We start from the raw sequence: 27,157 nt of genomic DNA, 5'->3' as shown, positions 1-27,157 counted from the left end.
CCTTTAACTAAAGGATAAATGTACTTAGACAACATTTTTTTGACAACATTTGAACATCATCATACGTGTCATTGTGTGATTAGTCTATGGTGGTATCATTGTGTCATTTGGACCAATCATACAATGACACATATGATGATGTTCAAATGTTGTCAAAAAAATGTTGTCTATGTATCATTATCCTTAACTAAAACCAAAGATCATGAATGAGCTTCCTCTTCAGTTCTTTATTGTTTGTTTGGGAATCAACACCAATCAAATATGGTTTGGTTAAGGCAAACTACTAATTGTATTTTCGTTGCTATTAACTTAATTTTGGAGGCATGGGTGTAACTCATTATATATATATATATATATATATATATATATATATATATATATATATATATATATATATATATATATATATATATTTTATGGAACTAGTAGTAAATTTGTTAACATTACAATAGTGAAGTTCGCTTTTGTATCACCCTTTTCTAAATCTGGGTTTTTTCTTTTCAATTCCAATTCCAACGTTTTTTTTTCTCCCGTTCACTTTCTCCAAATCCATACATACACAATAAAAGGAGGAACAAGAAATGGGGGCGTACAGAGCCGACGACGATTACGATTACTTGTTCAAGGTGGTTCTGATCGGCGACTCCGGCGTCGGCAAATCGAACCTTCTTTCTCGCTTCACACGAAACGAATTCAGCCTCGAATCCAAGTCTACCATTGGCGTTGAGTTCGCCACCAGAAGCATTCGCGTCGATGACAAGGTTGTCAAGGCTCAGATTTGGGACACTGCCGGCCAAGAAAGGTAACACACAAACGCTATTTCATTCTCTTTCCCCCTCTCTTAATTATTTTTATCACTATACTCTTTCTTTATATGTGGGTGTGTGAATCGATGCTTCTATTTGATTTTTTGCATTTTGGGCTGGAGGTATGAAAGTGGGAATGCATGCTTTATGTGGTCGTTTGAGGTTTTACGTTATTTTTTTTTCATGCACCCTTTTTTGTGTTGACGATGTAATTAGATTGAGGATGTAGTAAAATTTGAAGCTTTTATCATGCTTAGGTGGTTTTTTGTAACGGAAGTCGTTGTAATGGATGTCTTCTTATGTTATTATTGTGCGTGCGCCTTTTTCTTTCCAATGAAACGTAAAATCGTGGCATTTTGGTTTGAGCTTCTTGGTGAAATGAGCTGGATTGTTTTATTTGTCAGTTGTTACTTTCGGTGAGCTTTAAGGTTGAGTTTGATGTGCCAACATTACGATGTTGTGGTTTTCATTCTCGTAGCTTCTTTAAAAAGAAGATGGAGTTGCTGGTTACTTTGTAAGAGATATTTTTCTCTGAGTAATGAAAGAATTATGAAGATAATAGTGTATTGTATACTACGATGGTTACCAATGTCTGTAGTTGTTAATGACAAGATAGTGAGAAAGAAAGTTGATATGATAGGTTTCTTAGGGTTATGTGGGGAATTGGATGGTGGGCAGCTTTTGGTGAACTTGAATTGGTTTCTACTTATGAAACATGAATTTGGAGGAAAGTGTTATAACTTGGTATATCAAGTTGGTAATTAAAGTCAGGTTCAGTCTGTTTTCGATTTATATAGAACTGTTGTATATTATGTTATGTTTAGCTAGCACCTCAGTTGGTGGCAAATGTCAACATGAATCGATTTTAGTTCATCTGAATGTGTCCATTTTTCTAAACTATGTTGTGCATCCAGAAACCATGCATAATTTCCAAATTGTTGTGTTTGATATTTTTTTTTTTTTTTGTTTCGAAATGGACAGAAGAGAATATGTTCCCTTCTGTTCTTGGCAAAACAAAGTTGGAACTCAGGCTTCTTTTGTAACTTCATCATGTCAGTCTATCTTAGCTACCAGCTATTTGTGGAACTTGCTATTCTTCGTTTGCGCCTAAAGGAAATTATATATATAATAAATGTATTTATAGGTTGAAGGCATGAGAAAGTGTGGGAAAGAAAATTAAAACGTGTGACATGTCACTGCTAAGATGTGAAGATTTTCTTCCCTACCATTTAAGATTGATATGTTAACATGCTAATGTTATGGTTGTAGCTATTGGTAATAGGGTGGGGAGTTATATTAACCAATGAATGATGAAAGAAATTAAAACAACTGGACCAGTGCTATCATGATGAAAGCTTCAATATTTTGGTAATATGATGGCTGAAAAGAAAGTCAATGCAGTAGTTTTGTTAGCAAACTAGTTAGCTGGACAGTGATAGTTGCAAAAAAGTAGCCATTGAGCAGCTCCTCAAATTGGTTCCGTTCTAATGAAACAGTAATTTGGTGGAAACTTTAGGCGGAATTTGATGTCTGTTTGGTTTTCTTCTCACTTTTTGGTTTTATAAGTTATTGTTTGAAATAATTTTACATTACTCAACAATCAATTTGTCATCCAAAATCTATTAGGTTATTGGTAATTTATTAGAAAGCAAAATTCCTTTAATAAGAAACAAGAATGAACAGAATCAAACGAGAAAAAAAATATTGAAGGAGAACAATGAAAACTTTCATTATTAAATCAAAAAACATTACAATTTTTAAAACTTAAAAAAATAACCACTCACAAACGATGTGTTCCTAGAAATAAGCCATTAAATAAAATGCATGAATCAAAGATAACAAATAACTCATTCCTTAAAACTAGGGAAACAATATCAATTAAGGAAATAAAATAATACAGAATTAAAAGTTGGACATGTTTCAGTCCTAAGCATTTTTCTAACACTCTTGCTTGCTTTAGGAATTGTAAACACTAATTTTTTGCCTTAGAAGCTTGAACCTGTTGACCGGAAGTGGTTTTGTAAATAAATGTGCAAGTTGAGTTTTAGACTTGCAATAAATCAAATTCATAAATTCATTTTTCTGCACTTCTCTTAAGAAAAACAACTTGATGTTGAAATGCTTAGTTTTCCCATGAAATACAGGATTATGGGAAATAGTGATAACAACTTGGTTGTCAACAACAAATCAAACTTCTAAAGTATCCCTCATCAACTTTCCTATCTTGAGGTCGATCAACCAACTCCCATGTTTTATTTTTTTCAATTATAGATATTTCCTCCTTCATTGCAGTCAACCAATTTTGATCTTTTTTTGCTGCTCCAAATTCTGTAGGTTCACAAACAACAATATTACACCTCATAAATATCATAGAGTGATCTTGTACCTCTCACAGGAGCATCATCTACCAATTCATTTTGCCAATCCTCTTCTTCCTCTCCTATTCTTGAAGCAAGAGACTTAAATTGTAGGTCTACCACAGTTTGTGATAGGTTCCTAATCGGGAACCTATGGAAAACACACTTCACCCAGACAAAACACACACCTAAGAGTGTTGTATAACCTCTTTGTATTACTGAGCAATCAAGAATACAAGTATAGAGAGCTTAACCTCACCCCAAAGAACTCCAAGAGTTCCCGCACAATCAATAAGACTCAAAAACTGACTCTCCTAAAGCACCCCCAACCCCTTTTATACAGACTTCTTCCTAACTACCAGTAGAGGCCTAACAATACCACCCTCCCCCGAAACAACCTTGTCCCCAAGGTTGAAGTCAATGTTGAAGAGAAAGACCAAGCAACGAGTTCTCCTGCATAGGTTTGAAAGAGAACCTTCCAAGAAACTTAGCCACGCAGCCACCATGGGGACCGAAGTTATTTTTGCAACAATTGTTGATGTACATGCAAATAACAGAAACAACAATATTAGCAACCCCAAACATAGGAACCAGCCATGATGTCCAATGGGTATCAGCTTCGCAGTATAATTTTCCCCTGTTTTGTTGTTCTTGTTCTTGGTTCTCCCACCGCCAGTCTCAAGATCTCTTCTGGTCATGGTTTTTCTCCTCTCGGTGAAACCCACTTTCCAAGTCTCAAACTTTATTACGTAATGTTGCTTAATATCAAGAGGTGGAAGTAAGCCTTGCATTTCTCGAAGTGCACGATAATGCGCTTCCAGCACCGCTTCCAAATTAATTTTCTGCACTTCTGTTAAAAAATTAATTTTCTGCGTCAAAAAATAAATTTTTTGCGTCAAAAAATAAATTTTCTGCACTTCTGTCAAATCATCAGGCCATTCACTGTTCTCTCTGCTGGACAGTGCAGGTTTTTCTCTCTCCCGGAACATTTGGTAGTGCTGGTGCAGAACCGCACTCAGCTCTGTTTGGACAGGGGTCAAATCACTTTGCCTCTCTCCGTCCACCTCATTCTCCACTAGACCCAGTTCTAGTGTCCCCGTTTCAGCATCCTCAAGCTTGAGGAGGGCTTTTGATTCCACCAGCTGTCTGGAAAAAACAAGGTCCCCCTTTTCTCTCACCCTTTCACCCGCCAGATCATACCCCATGAACATTTCTTTCCGATTTATCATCACTTCTCCCAGCGTTACCAACCAAGCGATCCACCGTATATCAACTACTCCTCCAAGCTCGAAGACGTAAAGATCGGCAACCACCGTATCTTCCCCCATGTTTATGGGTACCCCCTCACAACGCCCTCTGGGCACCCTCCGACGTCCGTCCCCGAGACTCACCACGTATGGTGCCGTGTCAGTCACCGGAAGTTTCCTCTCCTCTGCCACCCGTCGGCTCACAAAATCATAGCTGGCCCCACGATCGACGAGAATCACCACTCGCTTCTCTCCGATTCCCCCCTTGAGTTTCATGGTCGTGGGCGACGTCATCCCCTCCGCCGAGCACGCCGACAGTTCCATGCACTTGCCCTCCTGAAATCCCTCTTCGGTAACTGCGTTCTCCTCGTCTTCCGCCAACCAGAGAACTCGCAGACTTCTCTCGGCACAGCGGTATCCTGGTGCGAAAGGGTTGCCGCACCGGAAACACCGACCCTCTTCCCGTCTTTACAGAAATTCGGGATAGAGCAAATTTCGAACCATTCGTCCCCGATTATCATCTCCTCCCTCGTTTCCGTCCTTGCTGCCCGTCACCGGCAACGGTGCTTCCCTCCGATTCGCCGAACTCTCGTCCACACCTCTCGCACAATTTACGGTGGATCGCTCCACTTCTCCGCGAATCACTATTGTTGTGGGTCGCGATCCTCCTCCGATCACCCTGACGCCATTCCATCCTCCTCCTCGCGCTCGAATCATCGCGTCCTCTACATCTCTCGCGACCCTAATCGCCCCCTCCAAATCCTTAGGAGCTTGGATGCGCACTTGGCCCTTAATTTCTTCCTTCAATCCCGCCAAGAAAAATCCCATCGTCAACTCTACCGTCAATCCTTGCGTCTGTCCCAACAATATTTCGAAATTCCGGGTAAATTCCTCCAGCGAGCCTTCTTGACGTAAGGTCACTAGCTGCTCGTACACCGTGCCCCGGAATCTCCCTCCGAAACGATTGATCAACCCAGCCTTCAAGCCTGACCAAGAACGATTCTTGGCTTTAGCCTCCTAAGCCCGAAACCAATACCCAGCGCTTCCCTCCTGCTCATGGATGCCTGGTGCACCTTTTCTTCCTCCATCACCCCCTGTAGTTCGAAAAGCTTCTGAGCTTGATTGATCCAATTCAATGGGTCGAGTCCATCGAAGACTGGTAATTCCCCTTGATTATTGTTACCTCCATTCATCCCTCTCATCAATTGTTGTAGATCACGCCTGATCGCCATTGTCTCCTCCTTGATTCCCTCCACTGTAATCTCCAAATTGTTCAATCTTCCCTCTGTTGGACTTTCCATCGCTGATTCCCCTCTTCCTTGGATCCGGCAGGTCGGACCAAATGATAGGTTCCTAATCGGGAACCTATGGAAAACACACTTCACCCACACAAAACACACACCTAAGAGTGCTGTATAACCTCTTTGTATTACTAAGCAATCAAGAATACAAGTATAGAGAGCTTAACCTCTCCCCAAAGAACTCCAAGAGTTCCCGCACAATCAATAAGACTCAAAAATTGACTCTCCCAAAGCACCCCCAACCCCTTTTATACAGACTTCTTCCTAACTACCAGTAGAGGCCTAACAGTTTGATACTCATTTTTTCTTTTATCCTAGTTCCATTCTTCATCTTCTAGGATGTGGACATCTCTGCTAATAACAATGCTTCCTGTTTGTGGCTAAAAGATTTTATAGGCTTTGCTTAAAGTGCTATAGCCTATAAAATGTTTGGTGATGTTCTTCTATCAAGTTTGTCATGCCTACTCTGTGGAACATGAATAAAACGCAAACATCCAAATATTTTGAGAAAATGTAGAGATAATTTATAGCCATACCAAGCCTCATTTGGTGTTTGATCCTTGACTACTTTTGTGAAGAGTCTGTTTTGCAAGAAAACAATTGTATGAGCTGCTTTTGCCTAGAACATTTTGGGTAGATTTTTTTCATGCAACATGCATCTAGTCATCTCTAAGATGTATTTGTTTCTTCTTTCACTTACTCCATTTTGTTGTGGAGTATAGGGTGTGGTTAATTGATGCTCAATGCTGGCTTCCTCACAAAAACTATTAAAGTTTTCTTATGTGTATTCCTTGCCATTATTAGATCTTAGAATCTGAATTTGCTTGCCACTCTGATTTTCTACTAATTTTTTGAACTTCAAACAAGCTCCAGCTACTTTTGACTTGAATTTTAAGAAAAAAATCCAACACATTCTTGTGAAGTCATCAATAAAGGCTACGTAAACAAGTCTTGCATGTTGGTATTTGATCATCAAGTTCTGGAAGATCAACTTCCATTTTCTTAGACTGCATTTTTAGTAGCCCTTGGTGATGATAATGCCCAAGCCTCTTGTGCCAAACTTCTATGATGTTCTCCTTGACAGGAAAGGCAGCTTGCTCTTCCTCCAATGGATTTAGAGCAAAACTTTTTCCTTTCATTTTGATTTTGGAAATTTCTTGACTAGCTACATCTCTAATCAAACAAAAATTGTCTTCGAAAGCGACCTTGAAGCCTCTTTCAATCAATTAGCGAACACTTAACAAGTTTTGTTGAATTTCTAATACAAAAAGGACATCACAAATAAACTTTGTACCTGAGCAAGTTGTTATTGCAACAGTTCCCTTTCCTTTGACTTAAATATAATCATCATTGCCTATTTCGACTTTGGTGATGTTGGTTAGCTTTCAATCTTTGGAAATCTCCTTGCCATTGGTCATATGGTTTCTTCCAACCACTATCAATCAACCAACTTTCGTTTTCTTCACTGCTTGCAAAACAGGTGGCCACAAATAGTTGATCTTCCTCCTCCTCATGATCAACAACTTTAGCTTCTTCTTCTTGCGGTTGATTTTCTCTCATGCATATGACTGCTTCATGTCCCATTTAATTGCACTTTATGCATTTAGCATGTGGTCTCTTCCAACATCTAAATGAAGGGTGACCCTTTTTGCCACAGTGTTGACAAGGAGGGTAATTTTTCTTTTCACCCTTTCCTTTGTTGTAATTATTTGCACTGCTTTGACTGCTGGTTGGATGGTTTTTCTTGTAGTTTTTTGGTTGTTGACTCTTGGCTAGAAGAGCACCTTTAGTAGCATAATCTCCCATCATCAATCTTCGTTGCTCTTGGGCCTTGAAGGCATGTATCACTTCAGCAAGAGTGATTTTAGAAATATTCTTTGTGTTCTCCGAAGAAGCAATAGATGCTTCGTACCTTTCTAGCACCATCACCAAAATTTTCTCTAACAATTTTGGAATCTGCAAAATTACTTCCCAATAATTTTATCTTGTTGGCAATATCTAACAATTTGTCTGAGTACTCCTTGATTGTGTCATACTCTTTTATGCTTTGAAGTTCAAATTCTCTCATTAAGTTAAGCACTTGCAAGCTTTGAATTTTTTCATCTCCAAAATATGCTATCTTTAGATAATCCCAAATTGCTTTTGCTGAATTGAGAGTCATGATGCTAGTAAAGATGGTTGCAGAGATGCCAACATAAAGACATGACTTTGCTTTTGCTTTTTGGGTTTTCTTCTCCTTATGATTTTTCATCTGGACAACAGTGGGATAGTGGGATTGTCTGGCAGCGGAAAGATTGATTTCATAATCTTCTTCTTGCGGTTGATTTTCTCTCATGCATATGACTGCTTCATGTCCCATTTAGTTGCACTTTATGCATTTAGCATCTGGTCTCTTCTAACATCTAAATGAAGGGTGACCCTTTTATCCACAGTGTTGACAAGGAGGGTAATTTTTCTTTTCACCCTTTCCTTTGTTGTAATTATTTGCACTGCTTTGACTGCTGGCTGGATGGTTCTTCTTGTAGTTTTTTGGTTGTTGACTCTTGGCTAGAAGAGCACCTTCAGCAGCATAATCTTCCCTCGTCAATCTTCGTTGCTCTTGGGCCTTGAAGGCATGTATCACTTCAGCAAGAGTGATTTTAGAAATATTCTGTGTTCTCCGAAGAAGCACTAGATGCTTCGTACCTTTCTAGCACCATCACCAAAATTTTCTCAACAATTTTGGAATCTGCAAAATTACTTCCCAATAATTTTATCTTGTTGGCAATACCCATTTGTCTGAGTACTCCTTGTGTCGGACTCTTTTATCCTCTAAAGTTCGAATTCTCTCATTAAGTTAAGCACTTGCAAGCTTTGAATTTTTTCATCTCCAGAATATGCTATCTTTAGATAATCCCAAATTACTTTTGCTGATTTGAGAGTCATGATCCTAGTAAAGATGGTTACAGAGATGCCAGCATAAAGACATGACTTTGCTTTTGATTTTTGGGTTTTCTTCTCCTTATGATTTTTTATTTGGACAACAGTGGGATTGTCTGGCAGCGGAAAGATTTCATAATCTTCTTCTGTCGCTTCCCAAAGATCTAATGCTTCTAGGTAAGCATTTTAACAGCCCAAAGATCATAGTTTTCCCCATTTAAAATTGGAAGAGCTACTTGGGAAAAACTTGTTTCAGAATCCATTCTAAAGGTCTCATAAGAAAAAAAGAGCTCTAGATACCAGTTGTTGGTAATTTATAAGAAAGCAGAATTCCTTTAATAGGGAACAAGAATGAACAAAAACGAACGGGTAAAATTTTTGAAAGAGAACAATGAAAACTTGCATTATTAAATCAGAAAGCATTACAATTTACGAAACTTATAAAAATAACAACCCACTAACAATGTGTTCCTAGAAATAAGCCATTAAATAAATTGCATTATTCAGAGATAACAAACCTAATTGATTCTTCAAAACTAGGGAAACAATGACAATTAAAATATAAAATAAAACAGAATTAAATGGTGGACATGTTTTAGTCCTGATGTATTCTTTTAACAGGTTTTGAAAGTTGTGTTCAAAATTAAGTGTTTCAAAAACAGAAACCGCAGAGGAATGTTTTTGTGATGTCTCTTCTATTTTAATTTTGTTTAACCCCTCCATCAACTCCACACTCTATAGTAGCTTGCGTCCCCTTCTTCACCTGTCTTAGCAAATCTTGTTTTAAAACTGGAGCAGTTTTGGAATACAAAAATCAAATCATATAGTAGTCAACCACACACAATGATGTTGCTGGCAAATATGTGGGCTTTGCAGCTAATCCTCTGTTTGCGTCATAGCTTGACCAGCTCTTCCACATGAGGCAAAATGGTTGAGTGAAGAGGTGTGGTGGCTGTGGGATATAGAATCTATTATTTATTTATTTATTTTTGTTTTTCATTAGTGGAAGTGAGGGCTGATGGAGAAACTAGAAATACGCCATGATTTTTAGGTGAGCTCTTTTCTATACTGCTTCAGCACAATTGAGTTGAAAATCACATGCCACTCTCAGAGCCATTACATTTTTGTTTCTAACAAACTGCTATGTTTCTAAAGACACTGATCCTAGTTGTCTAGTCCTGAAAACAAAAAATATAAGCAGAGAGATAAACATCATGCTTGAAGAAGGATAACTTAAAAGGAGTTTCTCACAAAGTTTTAGATATGATGAAATTGAAAGATCTAAGGCTAGTCTTCCTTTCTGGGTGAACTATTTCGATTATTCATCATCATTTATCTTCCTAATTAGGCTGCACTACAATCAATTGCCAGAATACTGTGCGTGTTACTTTATGAAAACTTATTTATATGTAAGCAAGCTAGTAGTGTATATACTCATGCCGATTGGGAAATCCTAACAAGAATTGTCTGTAGTAGCATCACCTAATTCTTGATCCCATGTAAATAATGATATATCGTTTTTTTGTATTTTATTAACCGATTTAGTTCTTTTTCTGTATACTGAAGGTACCGAGCAATTACAAGTGCATATTATCGTGGAGCTGTTGGTGCTTTACTAGTCTATGATGTTACGCGCCACGTTACTTTTGAAAATGTGGAGAGATGGCTAAAAGAGCTGAGAGATCATACAGATGCCAACATTGTGGTGATGCTTGTAGGGAACAAAGCAGACCTGCGTCATCTGCGTGCAGTTTCCACCGAAGATGCTACAACTTTCGCCCAGCGAGAGAGGACATTTTTTATGGAAACATCTGCCCTCGAATCGTTGAATGTTGAAAATGCCTTCACAGAAGTGCTGACCCAGATCTATCATGTTGTAAGCAAGAAGGCCCTTGAGATTGGAGACGATCCAGCAGCTTTACCGAAAGGGCAGACAATTAGTGTTGGTTCCCGTGATGATGTATCAGCTGTGAAGCAAGGTGGATGTTGTTCTGCTTGAGTGTGTAGTAAAAGTCAGTCTCTGTATTTTTACTTTTAAACACATGCCTTGTTTATACCATGTAGAGATTCACTTCACAACATGAATATGATTGTTTAAAGAGCATCAAACTTTAGTTTCTGGTTTGTAGAGAATTATGTTCAATATTAGCCAGATACTTTTTAGGAGACATGCACATTCGTTTTGGCAGCTTTCCTATTTTTGTGCATTTTAAGATATTTAGTTATTTAATGTCCAATTTATCAGTGTCGTCGTTCTTTTCTAATCTTATCACCTCTATTTGTCTAACTGCATTTGTGAAGCAGATGATCAATCAGTTTCTTTCCTCAGCTTTTCTCTTCCTTTCATAGTGAACTATTGAAAACTTGAATATTTTGTTTAGGGCCACACTTTTCTCTTCCTCAGTTCTTGGAAGCAATACTTTTTATAAAGAAACAACCAGCAAATAGGCTCTGTTTAACACAACACCAGGGTGAATTTGAATAAGCATCTACAATAACTACGTGAACGTCTTGGGATTATAAGAGAAAAATTGTTGAGTTATAGAGTTGTGTTACTTGCATACACCTTTCACTTGTTCAAGTTTTTATTATTTTCTCTTCACCAGTTTAATGAAGAAATTCTTGAGATGTCGTTATATGTTACGTGTGTATATGCAACATTACTCCAACTCGTATTAATTTGTGCCTATCAGCATTAACTAATGTCCCAAGCATAAAGCCTTTGCACACTATTGGTAATTAGTGGAATATAATCATAACTCGTTTTTTTAACTCATCCTCTTTGAGCTATTGCACCCATTCAGCTGTGAACATTCCTACTCGGATGCACGACTCCACACAACTGTCTTATTTTAAGTGTACATGTAGAACTCATGCATGCATATACAATGGTTTATAATATTTTTAACATTTAAAGAGAAGACATGTAAAGTTGATTTTTTCTATTTTTATTGAAAATGAAATGAGTTTTACTATAAAAGTGTATTGATCTCTACAGATGGAAAAGGTGGCATGCCTTGCAAACTCAATTGTTCGAAGATTGATGACCATCAAGTTTGATGAAGAAGACTATGGAAGATCCACTTTGATAAGAGTTTATCATGTTAATTTTAAGAGGACAAAGTGTTTAAGTTGGTGTTTGATTAAGAAAGTCTAATGAAAAGTTCTGCTAGTATCTTAATGTAATAATTTACTTCAAAAGATTCAAGGAAAAAAAAAAAGGAAAAGATGAATTCAATATAATCAAAAGAAAGAATATAAAATACTTAAATTTCGGAAGCATAAAATGGACATAAGAACATAAAGGTAAATAAAATAAAAGATGTAAAGATAAGAAGGGGAAATGGAAGAAAGATGGTCAGTCACTTGGAATACTAAGCCATCCGAGATAAATGGTGGTGTCACCACTTTAACCTTGGTTCATGATAAGACTTAGGAACTCGAGAGCACTTAAGAAAAGACTTATTCAATTCCCTCAAAAAAGTTTGAATATAATAACTTTATTCTAAAAAATATTAAACCTTCTACAAGTAATGGAGAGGCTCTCTTAAGTAGGCAAAGAGAGGAGTCTCTTTGTAATTACAAAGAAAAGTTTACACTATAGAAACTAGGTTAACCAAACCATGAAAACTCTCTAAATCTATATGTAACCCATATAATCTTCAAAAGGTGCTTTTCAAAAAGGTGTTTTTTTTTTCTTTCCCCATGTGCAGCCTAAGTTTTTTATGAGCCTCATCAAATCTTTAAATTTGTGCTTTTCTCTTTTTTCATGTAAGTGTAGTCCTCCATATAGTCTCCCTTTTTCAAGATGTTTTCGACTCAAGAGTATCCTTTTAGAAAAAGTAGGGGTGTGATGAGTACACTTCCTTGGAATAGACCTTTCATTCTTCTAAAAAGTGAGAACCTTAAAGGTGCCACTAACAAACCTACAAAACACACACACACTAAGTTAGAAACTAATCATAAAGAGAAATAGTAAATAAACTCTTACAAGGTGAGCAAGGAGTTTCCGTTTTAGTCATGCTCCTAGTGATCCTCCTAGGAAGAACCTATTTAGCCTTATGAGGAGTCATGGACTCATCATCCTTCCCTTCTTAGAGAGAATGCGACCACACATTTGCAACATCTATATCAAAAGGAGAAAGGTCACTAACATTTAAAAGTATGACTCATGTTATAGCTTGGAGGTAACTCTAACTCGTAAGCATTGTTATTGATCTTTCTCACAACTTGGAAGGGACCATCTCCTTTTGAGTTGAGCTTGAACTTCTTTTGAGTAGGGAACCTCTCCTTTTTCAAGTGAAGCCAAACCCAATCTCCTAGTTGGAAGATTACTTCCTTTCACCCCTTATTCACATATTTCATGGTTTGACCCACCTACAAGAAAAATTGATATTATCTACAATCAAAATCCATATGTAAAGTAGTGTTACATACGAATTACATAAAAAACAAAAATCCATATGTAAAATGATCGTAGATAATTTTACATACAATTTTTTTCATATGTTACATACGAATTTTACACACAGACTTTCTCATATGTCATATGGATGTAATTACATACAAGTATGTAATTATTTATTTTTTAAAAAAAATATTAAATATTAATTATTAATATATTATCATAAAATTTACACATTAAATTTTATTTAAATAACTAATTTAATATAAATTAGTTTTTTCTATATCTCAAATTATTTTACTAATTTTTTCAGAAAAAAAATATTTAAATCACACTTAACAAATTCAAATATGTAATTAAAATGATAAAATCAAACAAAAATTAAAAAAATATATATACAATAATAATAAATACACAAACTCTATATTTAGAAAAGTGATAAATAAGTTAAAGTGTATAGTTAAAAGTGTAATATATATTTCCACAAAATCAACTTAAAAGATGAAAAATGAAATAAAAGGTTGAAATAGATGAGTCAAAATATATACAATCTCGAGTGCAGTTTTCATAACAAGGTAGTAAAGAGCATCTTCTCTAGCACCATCTTGAACTTCTGGTTCAATGCTCCTTTTTCTAGTAATAACTTTTACGATTGACAAAGATTGGTGAGACTTTATAAACTCTTGACAATATCTCCATCTTTCCCTTCAAATTTGTTAAAAACACGTAATAATATAAACTTATAGTTTTTGTAACATGAAGCAAGTCATAATGAAATTTATTAAAAAAACAATATCCATTCATGAAATAAAGTGTTTGAATAGACAAGCATCTATAACCCAAAGAAAAAGTAAATGGAGAACAAAATTAATAGCAAGGATAAGCACAAGCATCAAAATAAGTGGTAAAAGGCTGTTTATTTACATCATTATGATTAATATGTTTTCACATTCCATATCCATGCTCATATGGATAACATTCACCGAAATTGACATTTTCAAATGACATTTTCAAACACTTCTCTGTCACCACTGGAAATTAAGATGCTATAAATCCTTATAAACAGATTACACTTATATTTGGTTTAAAGTACCAGATACCACATTTAAAATTCTGCCAAGCAACTATTACTCCAATTTAAACCCATTTATAACTCTCAATCCAGATACCAACCATATCCACCTACATCCACCTCTATTTAGTACGACACATACATGACAATTTTTTAAAATAATGGATTCAATACATTTTAACTACGATGATAAAAGAAATATAAAAAATGTACATATTCAAAATATTAAAATATCTAATCTTTTATCACAATATAAAATATTTATTGTAAATAAAATATAACAGTATAAAACCAATTCTAAGGTGAGGTGTGGTATGTGACCTTTTAATAAATCAGGAATACACTTTGGTACCATTCTTATAAAGTGCAGACCTAACTTATAATTTATTTTACATATTTAGTTATTTATGTATTGTAAATCTTGCTAAATAAACAAAATATCTAGTAGCCAATTGCCTACATGTTCACTAAGAAACTAAAAAGTACATTTTTTTTTTTTGGTAATTCCTATGGATGGAAAATAAAAGGAATAGGTTTTGATGACAGAACTCGGAAGCCGAAATATACAAGAGAAAAATAATGATAATACATTGAAAAAACATAAAAGAAAACACAACCAAGTAACAGTTTTGTTTTCATAACACTCCAGAAAAAGTAAACGATTTTGGACTCTTAGAAAAGAACTTAACAATGTTTTCCTTAGCATTTCATAAAAACATGGATGTGTATCACAAGCACAATATATTACACAGGACTTAATTTATGTAAGTATATACACATTGACAACCATAACCACCAACATGAGTAACTTATCTCTCATAACATATCAATCTTAGCACACTAACATGATGAAGAGAGCTAAACAAAATGAACTGAAATGCAAGGAGATTATAGCCCTCTAATAGGATTAATCATCAGATAAGTAGGATTATAGCCCTCTAATAGGGGATGGGAACAATTGACAAAAGTTCAGCACACATTACTTAAGGGTTTGCCATGACCATTGCAAAGTTGCTAAAATATGTTAGAGAAGATGCATTTGTTTAAGTTTGTGTTAACATCCTGACATGTATACCAGATCGTATCAAGTAATAAATAGATGGTAAGTCTGAATATCGTTTCCCAAGGGACTCTTAAGCCTAGACGTTCATGTGAATTGATTTCATAAGACTTGAATGAATAATAATTTGATTTTGTGATACAAAGATGAAAATAAACATGTATGCAAAAGCTTTTGATCAATTGGCAAATAAAGATATGAATGAATGATGTTGCTGGGGTTTACGGTTTCATCCTCATCCACTCTCCTATATCTACTATTCTAATTAAATTCAACTTTATTATCAATGTTCATGCAACTTTCTAATTCACTCTAAATCCGATTCCTCAGCGAAAAGAGCCTATCACCAATTACTAGTTTACTATTCCTAATCTCCTTAGTAATAACTAACGCATTAATGATAGAAGCTTAAAGCAATTGACCGTCCTATTCCTATTCCTAGGTAATATTTCATAATCAAGAGAATTCTCCTCGGGTCTAGATTTCCCCATACGTTCCCATATCGACAAAATCACTGATCATGACACTGAATGAGTTAAACAATGCAAACTTTAATCTCAAAGAAGAAAACCCAAAACTATTGATAACAAAAGTATATGAATAAAATAAGAACTTCGATATAAGAGAGTTTCAAGATGATTACATCGTTCCCCAACAACAAAGAGTTTAGTTCACCATTGTCATGGTGAAAGTATATGAATTGAATGGAAAGAATGAAAAGATAAACCCTAGATTTGGTAGATTGGAGCTCCCACATCCAAAATCCTCCTTCAAGGGGTGAATAGAGTGTTCTGCCGTCTTTTTCTGCCAAAAGATCACCCTAGATTTCGTCTAGGATCTATTTATAAACTATGAAAAATTACAGAAAACAAGCCCAAGCCCAAGTAAAGCGCTCAACGCTGGTTTCACCGCTCAGCGGTAGGTGCGGTTCTCAAGTGGGATCCTCAGCGTTCACGCCCAGGCGTTTGGTAGTGTCTTTATTGAGAAGTCCAACGCTCAACGGTGGATCTGGCGCTCAACGATGGATCTGGCACTCAACGGTAGGTGCGATTCTTCATTTTCCCCTCAGTGTTGGCGCTTAAGCGTTTGACAATAGCTTTTTCCACGAAGTTGGCGCTCACCGCTAAACTTGGCGCTGAGCGGTGGTTGCGATTCTTCTTTTGCACCTTTTTTCATCCTTTCTTGAGTCCAACTCCTTCCTACTTCACTTTCCATCATTCAATTCTTGTTTAATCCTGTCAAAACAATGTAAAACCAAGCATAATATGTCCAAAACCACCTTTGACTCTTTTGTAACCTAACTTAAGTGTTTTGCATGATTTTAAGCTCATTCTAAATCATAAAGAGTGTGTTTTGATATCAATATCAATTAAGAAAATAACGGTTTTTAGACCGTTATCAGTTTGCACTTTAACTTGCATTTGTATGACAAGCTATAATAGCAATAGAATATAGGGGTAAACCCTCATGTATAAACTATAATTTTCTATTTAAGTAATAACAAAATGTGAGACAATAGAACAAGTAATCAATACTGATAAGAACCTTGGTACTTAACAAACATTATACCTTGCCTCATTTAGCATTGCTAACAATCGCTTATGAAGTGTCAGTACTTCACCAGTTACCATTTTACCAGCCTCCACACCTAAACATTGTTATAGTTCAGACTTAGATGTTGTTGAATGCTAAAACGAGGAACATAATACACTTCCATGCATAAATTCAAACATTGTCAAAATCACAATTGTTTCAAATACAAAAACTTCTAGGTGAGGTCAAATAAATTATATTTTACCAGGTTAATGATGAGCATTTATGTTGATAAGGGATGCATGAATTCCAACTGCTGGTTCGTAGAGTGCGTAATAAGAGCACCGAATGTTTTATTTTGATTAGTAGATCTACCTATAGCATACCAACCTAACTGTTGTAGCAGGTAGGATAGTCACTCTTCCATCGATCAGCTTCAGCTCTTACTCTTAACCGATTGGCTTCAGCTCTTTTTGCTTCTGTTCAGCTTATTTCCCCCTACCTTCTACCATTCAACTCTAGCTCTTCACCGCCTTCCACCGTTCGACTTGCTTCCCCTCTTACCGTTTGGCTTCAGCTCTTCACTACCTTCCACCGTTCGGCTTGCTTCCCCCTGCCTCCTACCATTCGGCTCCCCTGCCTCATATCGTTCGGCTCCCCTGCCTTTTATCCTATGACCCTATATCCTATCAATACACCTCGCTGCAGAACAACCTTGTCCTCAAGGTTGGAACCGTGAAACTTGATCTCCTGGCTCCTCATCAATTCAGGTTTGGGGGCTCAAGTGGTGGCAATTCCTCCTTGTCCTCCACCAATATCACGACTCTCAAACTCCTTTCTGGGCAATGATGGCCTGGACGAAACGGTCCCCCACACCTGAAACACCTTCCTTCCTCTCTCTGTTTCAGGAGTTCTGAATAAGGCAGATTCTGGGTGCTTCTCCCATTATTGTCACTACACTCCTTCCGTACTTACCCCATACTCTCAGCTGCTCCCGTTAGGCCTGGGTTATAGTGATTGGCTTTGGACCGCTCGGCCACTCCCGATTGGCTTGGGTTATAACGGGGCCCCGGGCCGTGTCTCCTCACCGCTTGTTCGTTCCCAAGACGAATGGTTCTTTGTCATGCTCCAGTTCTCAACCTTTGCCCCGTCCTAGGCCTCCTCGAAATCCCTTGCAATTCTCATGGCGATCATCCATTCCCGCGGGTCAAGCAACCGCACTTAATTACAAATTCTCTCCTGTAACCCTACCATAAAGTAACCCATCAGTTGTTCTTCTGACACTCCTTTCGTTTGACCCATCAAGATTTCAAAATCTTGGATGTATTCTTTCACAGATCCCGATTGCTTACTGGCAGCCAATCTCTCGAAGATTGATCCCCTGTTTCTTCCTCCAAATCGGATCACCAACGCCTCCTTTAAACTCACCGATGAATGGTTCCTAGCCTTCTCCCTCCAAAAATCTGAACTAGTATCTGACACTTCCCTCCATGTTAATGTAGGCTAGGTGCACCTTCTCTTTCTTTAACACCCCTTATAGTTGAAAAAATTTCTTAGCTTTATTGATCCAATTCAACGGATCAGTCCCTTAAAAAACGTGTAACTCTACCCTTTTCCTCCAATTTGGTTGCTCCTCTTAGCATCCACCCTCTTTCTCGCCCTCCTCTTCCTTTCGTCGGTCCCCCTTCTCCCGTTGACAAACCCCTGACTTCCATCCGAATTTCCATCTAGTTTTCGGGCTCTTCATCCCATCATCCTCATTAGTTCTTGTAGATCTTTATGGATTGCCACCGTCTACGCCTCCAATCCCCCCATGGACAATTCCACGTTCTCCAGTTTCAGCCCCATGTTCTCTAATTGCCCTTCGACTGCATTCATTCTTCCCTCATGATTTCTTTCACTCCTCTCAATCTGTATCCAGCAGTTTCTTGATTACTTCTTGATCTGGAACCCCTCTCCTAGGGAATTCCGGCAACGCTCCCTTAACGATCCGCCAGGTCATACCAATTGTTAGGTATCTAAGTATGAAACCTAACCAGAATAACCTCTCACACACTCACAACAAGCAATCGAACAATGAAAGAATGATAATGAACGAATGAATTTCTTTTATTAATAGTAATAGAATTCTGTAAACAAAGGATTGTTGGGAGCATAAACTCCCTAGTACGGGAGCATAACCTCCCTCATAAGATTGTAGCCGCACTCGTTTATCAACAAACTCAATAATACAAAACCTAACCCTAACACTAGAACCTAGCTCCATTTATAATAAATATTTTCTGCCCATCTTATCCTGAATATTTCCCTAGAATATACCTTTATTTAATATAAATATCTTATACTAAATATTTCCCTAGAGTATATCCTTATTTACTATAAATATCTTATACTTAATATTTTCTTAGAATGTATCTTTATTTAATATAAATATTTCTCGCCTATCCTAACTGTTGTAGCAGTTAGGATAGTCATTCTTCAACCGATCGACTTCAGCTCTTACTCTTCAACCGATCAGCTTCAGCTCTTCACCGTTTTTCATTCGGCTTGCTTCCCCCTGCCTCCTACCATTCAATGTCAAGACCTATTTGTTGAGATTGTTGACAACACAAACTCTATATCAAACTAGTTTTTAATGACAACACAATGCTTAATAACAGTACACATGTTGTTGCATTACATGTTCGTATTCTGGATAAACTGTTATATCTGTTGAACATGTTTTGATGTACTGTGATGTATGTTCCTATGATTGATTGTGTGATATATTTGTGGAACATGCTTGTATGAATATGTGGAATATGAACTGATTGTAAAGATAGTGGCTTGACGTTCTTCTTTAGGGTTATTCAGTATTAACCCTAATAATGCCTAGAGACTTCAAGACCTTTGTTATCTCATCTTCCTCTATCATCTCTCCATCAATAACCTTGTCATCCTCAAAAATAGGAGCTTGACATTCTTCCTTAGGGTTAACTTCAGTATTAACCCTAATAATACCCAGAGACTTCAATGCATGAGACTGTTGTTCCTGCAATAAACGTTATTTGGCTTCCCCTAACATTTCTTTTCGTACTGAGAATAATTTTTGTTGTAAACGTTGTTTAGCTTCCCCCAACGTTTCTTTTGGCCTAGAGGAATGTTGCCCAAATTAGCTATGATGTAAGTTTGAATGAGTTTCCCACCAGTGATCGAAACTATTTTGGTAGAATTGAGTGCCTACAGAATCAAATTCTTGTCCAAACTGCATTCTGCAAAAATTTTGCACAAAACCCTAGAAAAAATTTATTAGAACAAAAATAAAAATAAACATAAAATCAAGTCAAATTTAATCAATTCACACTACTAGAAAAATAACCTCGAGTCCCCGGCAATGGTGCCAAAAACTTGTTGACGGATTGGCAAGCGTAACAAATCGTTCAAGTAATGTAATTGGTAAAACCCAATATCGTTCTTCCCAAGAGACTCGAAAGGCTTTCTCGTTCACGTGAATTAAAATAATAAGACTTGAAAATAAAAATAATTAATTTGATTTGAGAACAAAAATATTAACATGCAAAAGATATTGATTCAATTGACAAAAGAAAACAATGGATGAATGGAGTTGTTGGGGGTTTACAATTTCATCTAATCCTCTCTCTTTTATCTACTCCTCTTGAATTATTAGTTTGATTAATTAATTGTCATGCAACTTTCTTAGCCTAACCTTAACCCGATCCCTCGGCGAAAAGAGCCTAATATTAACTACTGGCTTGCTATCCCTAGCCTCCCCTAGCAATTAATACAGCATTATAAAGCAGAAGTTAAACACAATTGATCGTCATACCCCTATCCCTAGGTGATATTCCAGAATCAAGAAATTACTCACCAGTTCATGACATTACTGTACGTCCCCGTATCAATAAAGACAAACAACAATTATCGAATGAGTTAAATGATAAAGGCATTAAGCACAGATGAGAACCCAACAATTAACAATCAAAACATATGGAAACCATATAAATAATCAAGAGTTTCAATAAAAGAGAGTATCAAAAGATTACATTGTTTCCCCAACAACAATAGGGTTTAGTTCACCATAGACATGGTGAAACTAGATGAAAAGTGGAAGAAGAATGGAAAAGCAAACCCTAGAAAAGATGAAAAGGAGCCTAAGCATCCAAGAGATACTCTCCAGAGAGCAAAATTAGGTCTGACCATCCTCCCTTGTCAAAAGAATGACTCTGAACTCGCAATAGGGGTATATATAGGTGAGGAGCCCAGCAGAAAACAGGCCCAAGCCCAACGGACCACCGCCCGGCAGAACAAGTGTGCCGCCCGGAGGTTTCCCTCAAAACCGCCCCGCGCCAACGCCAGTGCCTACTCCTCGCCCTGGACCGCCCGGCGGTGTAAGTTGCTGCCGGACGGTGCGTCGACTCTTCAAATCTTCATTTTTCTCCTCTTTTCTTGAGTCTACGACCTTTATCTTCAACTCCATTCTTCAGTTTCTCAAAATAGCTACAAAACAATGCAAAACAAGCATAATATCTTTAAAAACAGCTTTCGACTCTCTAAAGACTCATTCATTGAGTTTTGCTTGATTCTAAGCTCATTCCAAGTAGTAAATGGCGTAATTAGGTCTAAAATGACATATGAAAATAACTGTTTTTCAACCTTCATCAATCTGACATTTTCATTTTCCTGTTTCAGATTGAATTTTCTGTTTTAACAGCTCCAAGAATTCTCCAAGAAGACGGTGGTGATCTTTCTTGAGAGGGATTCAAAGGGAGAAGTCAATTGTGCTGACTGCTTGCTCATAATTTGTACGAGGAAAGTGCTTCTTGATTGATCTTTGAAGGCTTGGCATCTTGTGAAGACTGCTGTGTTGATTGAAGGCTTGGCAACCTGTGAAGTCTATTGTGATAGGCTTGACATCCTGTGAAGAGTGCTGGTTACAAGTAGAGGATTGTTCGACGTGGGTTCAGATTACAAAAGAGGGGATTCTTGCTGCAATTATGGTTTTGTTATGCAGCTATATTTTGGTTTTGGGTTAGAGACGAGATTTATATTTTTGCGTGGTGCTTCTATAAAAACCAGTATTTGATTTTCTCTATCCCTGCACTCTTTATTTCTAGTCGACTTTGTTTGTTTAGCAGTCAATTGCATTTTTCCGCTACATTAAATTTTCATTACTTGCATTTTTGTATAAAGATTGCGAAAATGTTTTGTTTTTGAACAAACACCAATTCACCCTCCCTTTTGGTGTAAAACGAAGCCTACCTGTTTCCCAACAATTGGCACCAGAGCTGGTTTTCATAAATATTTGAAAATTTAGTCGACTCTGTTTTTATTCTATTCGACTATAAAACCTAGGGATGACTTCCTGTTTTCAAACTTTTGGTGAAGGTGCTTCAACAAACAGACCACCTTTGTTTGCTGGTGAAAATTACCCTTTTTGGAAAATTACCCTGTTTTCAAACTTTTGGTGAAGGTGCTTCAACAAATCTTTCTTGAATCGCAAGATAAAGGAATTTTGGATGCCACTTTGAATGGTCCATATGTGCCTACAAAAACTGTTGACAATGAAATTGTTTTAAAACCTTTTACTGAGTGGACTGCTGATGAAAATAGAAAAGCTTAGTATGATGTTAAAGCTAGGAATATAATTTCCTCTACACTGACAATTGATGAATTTTTCAGGATATCTCAATTTAAATCTGCAAAAGAAATGTGGGATGTTCTAGAGGTAACACATGAAGGCACGAATGAAGTCAAAAGAGCCAGAAATAATTCGTTGATAAAAGAGTATGAATTGTTCAGAATGAAGGTTGATGAAAACATCTACGATTTCCAGAAACGATTCACTTACATTGTAAATCACCTGATGGCTCTTGGCAAAATGTTTGACAAGGAGGAGATCAATATCAAGATTTTGAAAAGTCTGAATAGGAATTGGCAACCAAAAGTCACTGTAATATCTGAATCCAAAGATCTTACAGCTATGAATATGGCTACCTTGTTTGGCAAGTTACGGGAACATTAGTTAGAACTCAGTAGACTGAAGGATGAAGAGGAGATTGAAGAAAAGAAGTCCATTGCTCTGAAGGCTGCAAGCAAGAACAACACAGAAATAGAGATGAACGACAAAGATCTGATGACCTTGATGGTAAGAAATTTAGTCGACTTATGCAAAATGATAGTCAATTGTCTAACCATGCAGGTCAAAGCAAAATAAGGAGCTTCAACACAAATGTTGTCCAATGCTATAAATGTGGAAAAGAAGGTCACATCAAGCTTGACTGTCCTGAATTACAGCCGAAGTAGAAAGGAAAGAAAGATTCTTTCAAGGCAGAAATATGAGAAGAAAAGGAACCTAGATTGCTTGGGAAAACTCAGATTCTGAGAAATCAAGTGATGAAGATTTTGATCAAGAGGAGGAATCAAATTTGTGCTATATGATAGGTGTAGCATGGGAAGACTATGACAGTGATGCAGACATATCAAATGAACCAGTGGAAGTCAAATATGATATGCTGCAAGATGCATTTAAAGAGTTACATGCTGAAGCTATGCGACTACAATACAAGGTAAATCAACTAAGCTCTGAAAGAAGAGACTATGAGTATAGAATTAATAACCTTGTTGCAGAAAATGAGAAATTAGAAAAATAATTGAATGAAGCTTTTTTATCTGCTAGGAATGTTGAAATTAAAACTGTTACAGTAGGAAGGGCTTGTTGAAAAGATAAAATACTTGACTAGCACGCTAGCTAAGTTTGCTCAAGGTAGAGACAACTTAGATATTGTATTAAATTCATCTAGCAGAATTACAAATAGACAAGGAATTGGTTACAAAGCTCAATCTAATAGAACCAATGCTAGGAACTTCACTGTTTTGAATAAACCTGCTAGAAATGCATGTTTTTACTACAATTGTATTGGTCATACTGTTAGAAATTGTTATTATAGAAATGTTGTTGTTCCTAAAGGATTATGTGTTTGGATACCAAAGGAACATGTAACAAGAACTAACAATCAAGGACCCAAAGTCAAATGGGTACCAGCAACCAAAACTTAATTGTTTTGCAGGATATACAGCTGATGCAGAATTGATCTCAAGGATGAATCAACTATGGAATACATCAAAAAACCTCGAGTGTCTACAACTGGTAAATTTGTATCTATCTGTTGCATCATGCACATATTGATTGATTGTTGTTGCATGATTGTTTGTGTTGTGTGCTTAATTGTTTGATTGGTTGATTTAGTTGAAAATAATTTTTATAATTCACAGTCGACTCCCAATATTAATACATTCGACTATGGTTTCTGGTTTTCAAATTCTTGAAACTTAAAATTTTGAAAGTTCTCTTCACATGTAAAGTAATTCGGAGAATGATGACTGCATGTCACAACAGGTCCAATTCCAGCAGTCTTCACAGGATGTCAAGCCTACACGACCAATAACAGAAGCACCTTCTTTTGCAGATGTTAATCAGCCAATGAACGCGCAATTGAATCTCCTCTTTGAATCTCTTTCAAGAAAGATCACCACCGTCTTCTTGGAGAAATCTTGGAGTAACAAGAAGTCTAAAACAGAAATGAAAATTTCAGATCATCAAAAGTCTTTCGAACAAACTAGTGTTCAGTCTATTTATAGATTTATGCTAAATAGTCAGATTCTCAGTCGAATATGCTTCTAATTCAATCGACTGTATTATATAGTTATAACAGTTTAGTCAAAGTTGCCTATGGTCAACAAATAACAGAACTCATTCAATATAGTTGACCAAGTCATCAATGCTCAACTAACTTTTAAAAATATAGCCGTTAAAGTGCAAGAGCATAACAAAATTCTAAAACAAACAACAGATACAGTCGAATATGAAAAACACAATGTCGACTATCACAATGTTAACCACTTTGAAATTCTTTTCTTCTCAAAATCGCATATAGCACTGATTCTCCAAATTTGTACAAAGGTTTTAGCATAGTCGAATCCATTAGTAATGTAGTCGACTTTACTATAACTTTGTAGCACAAGAATAAGTTCGTAAAAGTGCTTGTGATTTCTTACTCTAAAATATGTGCAGTAAAACATATGAAATGATGCATGGAACGCAGCACATTAAAGCATATACACATGTTCCAGAAATATATCAATCAATCAACACAAGAACATGTAACATAGTACATACAAATACACATGTTCAACAGATAAACAGTTTAATCAGCATAAGAACATGTATTGCAGCAACAACATGTACTTGTTATTAAGTAATGCGTTGTCATCATCAAAAACTAGATTGATATAGAAATTGTGTTGTTAACAATCTCAACACGTAGTACTCGGTTTCTTACTTGTATTCGGTATTAACAGTGTTCGGCCTCTGAGGGGTTTTACCGTCAATGATCGTTCTGTTATATTTTTATGATCAGCCTAAGCCAACAGTCTTCGGTTTAAACTAATAGTGTTCGACCTATGTCAATAGTGTTCGGCCTAAGATAATAGCGTTTTGTTGAATAACATTCAGTTCTCAAAACTTCCTTTTGACTTATGTTTGAGCCTTAATTATAAATGATCGTTCGATGATGTTCATAGGTTAGAGTGATATTTTCTGCTCGGTCCCCAACGTTCACAGAGTTCTCAGCTTTGTGAGTGGAGATATGATCATGAATGAAATTATATGTTATATACTGAGAATTGTTATAAGTAATGTGAAAGAGAATTCCAAGCCGGAATGTCTCATGGATGGTTATTGAATTGTAAAGTATGAATGTGGCTATGCTTAGTTGGCGCTTATCCTGATATTCTGTGATTACTTATTCTCACGTAGAGAGGAGTAACTCATGTGTGAGAATGTCAGGAGGTCCTAGTTCATAAGGGTAACTTGAGCGAGGTATAATAGACTAACCTTGGGTGGTAGCTATTGAGGGCATCTTAGCTACTACACCATCTGGGTGCACAAACGTGGTATCTACACAATTCATAGAATCCGGATAATGAGTTAGGTGGTCGGTCATTGCATGTATTGAGTGCTCGGTCATTGCTTGAAATGTATGTTTGGTTGTTGCATGCTGACATGTTTAGTTATTATTTGTTTATATACTCATTTAAATTGTATATTTTATTAGATTAATTAAATTACTCTAGCTTACCCTACTTTTTTTGTTTTGTTCTTGTTGTTCGTTCGGTCGTGTCTCTTATTGCAATGATCATCCTGTGGACGTGAGTAGAAGGTGATGAGTGCCCTCTGGAACAGGTGTTGAGCGAGGAACTTCCAGACCTTTTAGTTAGAAATCGTTTAGTTTATACAAAATGTTGTATGATCATTCGGTTTATGAATAGTTTTGTATAACCGTTCGGTTCATACTTTGTTAATATGACTATTAGGTTTTGTTTATATGTTTTGTAGTAGACTTAAATATATCTGATAAAGTTTTTAATTTTATAGTTATTTTGGATAACTATACTGTTAAATAATTTATCAATATTTTGGATAACTAATTTATAATATGATTATATGTAAGTATTTCATAATATAGTTGTTACTCAATCATTATACTTCAAAGTGACTTATACAACTATCCTGTATCAATAAGACAACATCCCAATCTACGCCTAACTTACCTAACAACACACGAGAAATTGATGAATTTACTTAACAACCAATGGTACAAGTTCCGGCCTCCTGTAAATGGAGAGTATGCACTTTTAGGCTCTAGGCCTACATCCCATATCAACACATCCCTATTTACCTTTACCCTATACCTAGTGTGACAACATCTAAACCCTTTAGTTTATGCAAAACATGTCAAAATGCCAACCTACATCTTAATATATTATGATGAACCACTCTTATAGCAAATAACCACCCTACTGACCCTAAGCCTCGTGACAACTCTAATCTTATCAGTTTTTAACCAGGAACTGTACCATTTTAAAACCAATATACACTGCACTAAAGTATCAAAATGTGTTTCTTACGAAACCCATTACTTTGCACTTCAAACAACCTATAAACCACCAATATTTTTGTGGTCCTAATTCCTATAAATGTCTTCTAAAATTCCCTTATATTAATTGTATCTAATGTATCTAAAGATATTTAATAACATGTAACAGAAAAAGTGAACTAATTGAATATAGATATGTAATGATGCATGGTACGTAAAATGATATATTTATTTTGGGAATAATATATATATATATATATATATATATATATATATATATATATATATATATATATATATATATATATATTGTATTAATGTATCTAAAGATATTTAATAACATGTAACGAAAAATAAAGTGAACTAATTGAATATAGACATGTAATGATGCACGGGTATGTAAGATGATATATTTATTTTGAGAATAATATATATATATATATATATATATATATATATATATATATATATATATATATATATATATATATATATATATATATATATATATATTTAAATATA

The 27,157-nt window shown here is 36.1% G+C and overlaps 1 protein-coding gene and 1 long non-coding RNA gene across 3 annotated transcripts; one reads left to right on the top strand and one right to left on the bottom strand.

Moving 5' to 3' along the window:
- Positions 1–435: 435 nt before the first annotated feature.
- Positions 436–10,874, top strand: LOC106768962 (ras-related protein RABA1f). Its single transcript, XM_014654376.2, has 2 exons — positions 436–802; positions 10,197–10,874. Exons 1-2 carry the CDS (start codon positions 582–584, stop codon positions 10,627–10,629), a joined length of 654 nt encoding a protein of 217 aa, XP_014509862.1. The 5' UTR covers positions 436–581; the 3' UTR covers positions 10,630–10,874.
- Positions 10,875–12,305: 1,431 nt separating this feature from the next.
- LOC111242136 lies at positions 12,306–16,815 on the bottom strand. Of its 2 annotated transcripts, none has more exons than XR_002668994.1 (3): positions 16,737–16,815; positions 12,622–13,007; positions 12,306–12,556 (listed from the first exon to the last, which is right to left on the bottom strand). It is a non-coding gene; the product is annotated as an uncharacterized LOC111242136 (long non-coding RNA). The 2 variants fall into 2 exon arrangements; XR_002668993.1 differs by having other exon boundaries at positions 12,306–12,756; positions 12,858–13,007.
- Positions 16,816–27,157: the final 10,342 nt, after the last annotated feature.

The sequence above is a fragment of the Vigna radiata genome, chromosome 7, assembly GCF_000741045.1.
Source record: "Vigna radiata var. radiata cultivar VC1973A chromosome 7, Vradiata_ver6, whole genome shotgun sequence".
NCBI classification, from domain to species: domain Eukaryota; kingdom Viridiplantae; phylum Streptophyta; class Magnoliopsida; order Fabales; family Fabaceae; genus Vigna; species Vigna radiata.
The sequence above is the reverse complement of the archived record's forward strand: the minus strand, read 5'-3'. Positions and strand labels throughout refer to the sequence as shown.

What these genes read in the sequence shown, in the direction of transcription:
- LOC106768962 (XM_014654376.2), top strand. Translation starts at nt 582, where the DNA reads ATGGGGGCGTACAGAGCCGACGACGATTACGATTACTTGTTCAAGGTG. An exon ending in GACACTGCCGGCCAAGAAAG is followed by an intron (nt 803 to 10,196) that starts GTAACACACAAA and finishes TGTATACTGAAG; the next exon opens with GTACCGAGCAATTACAAGTG.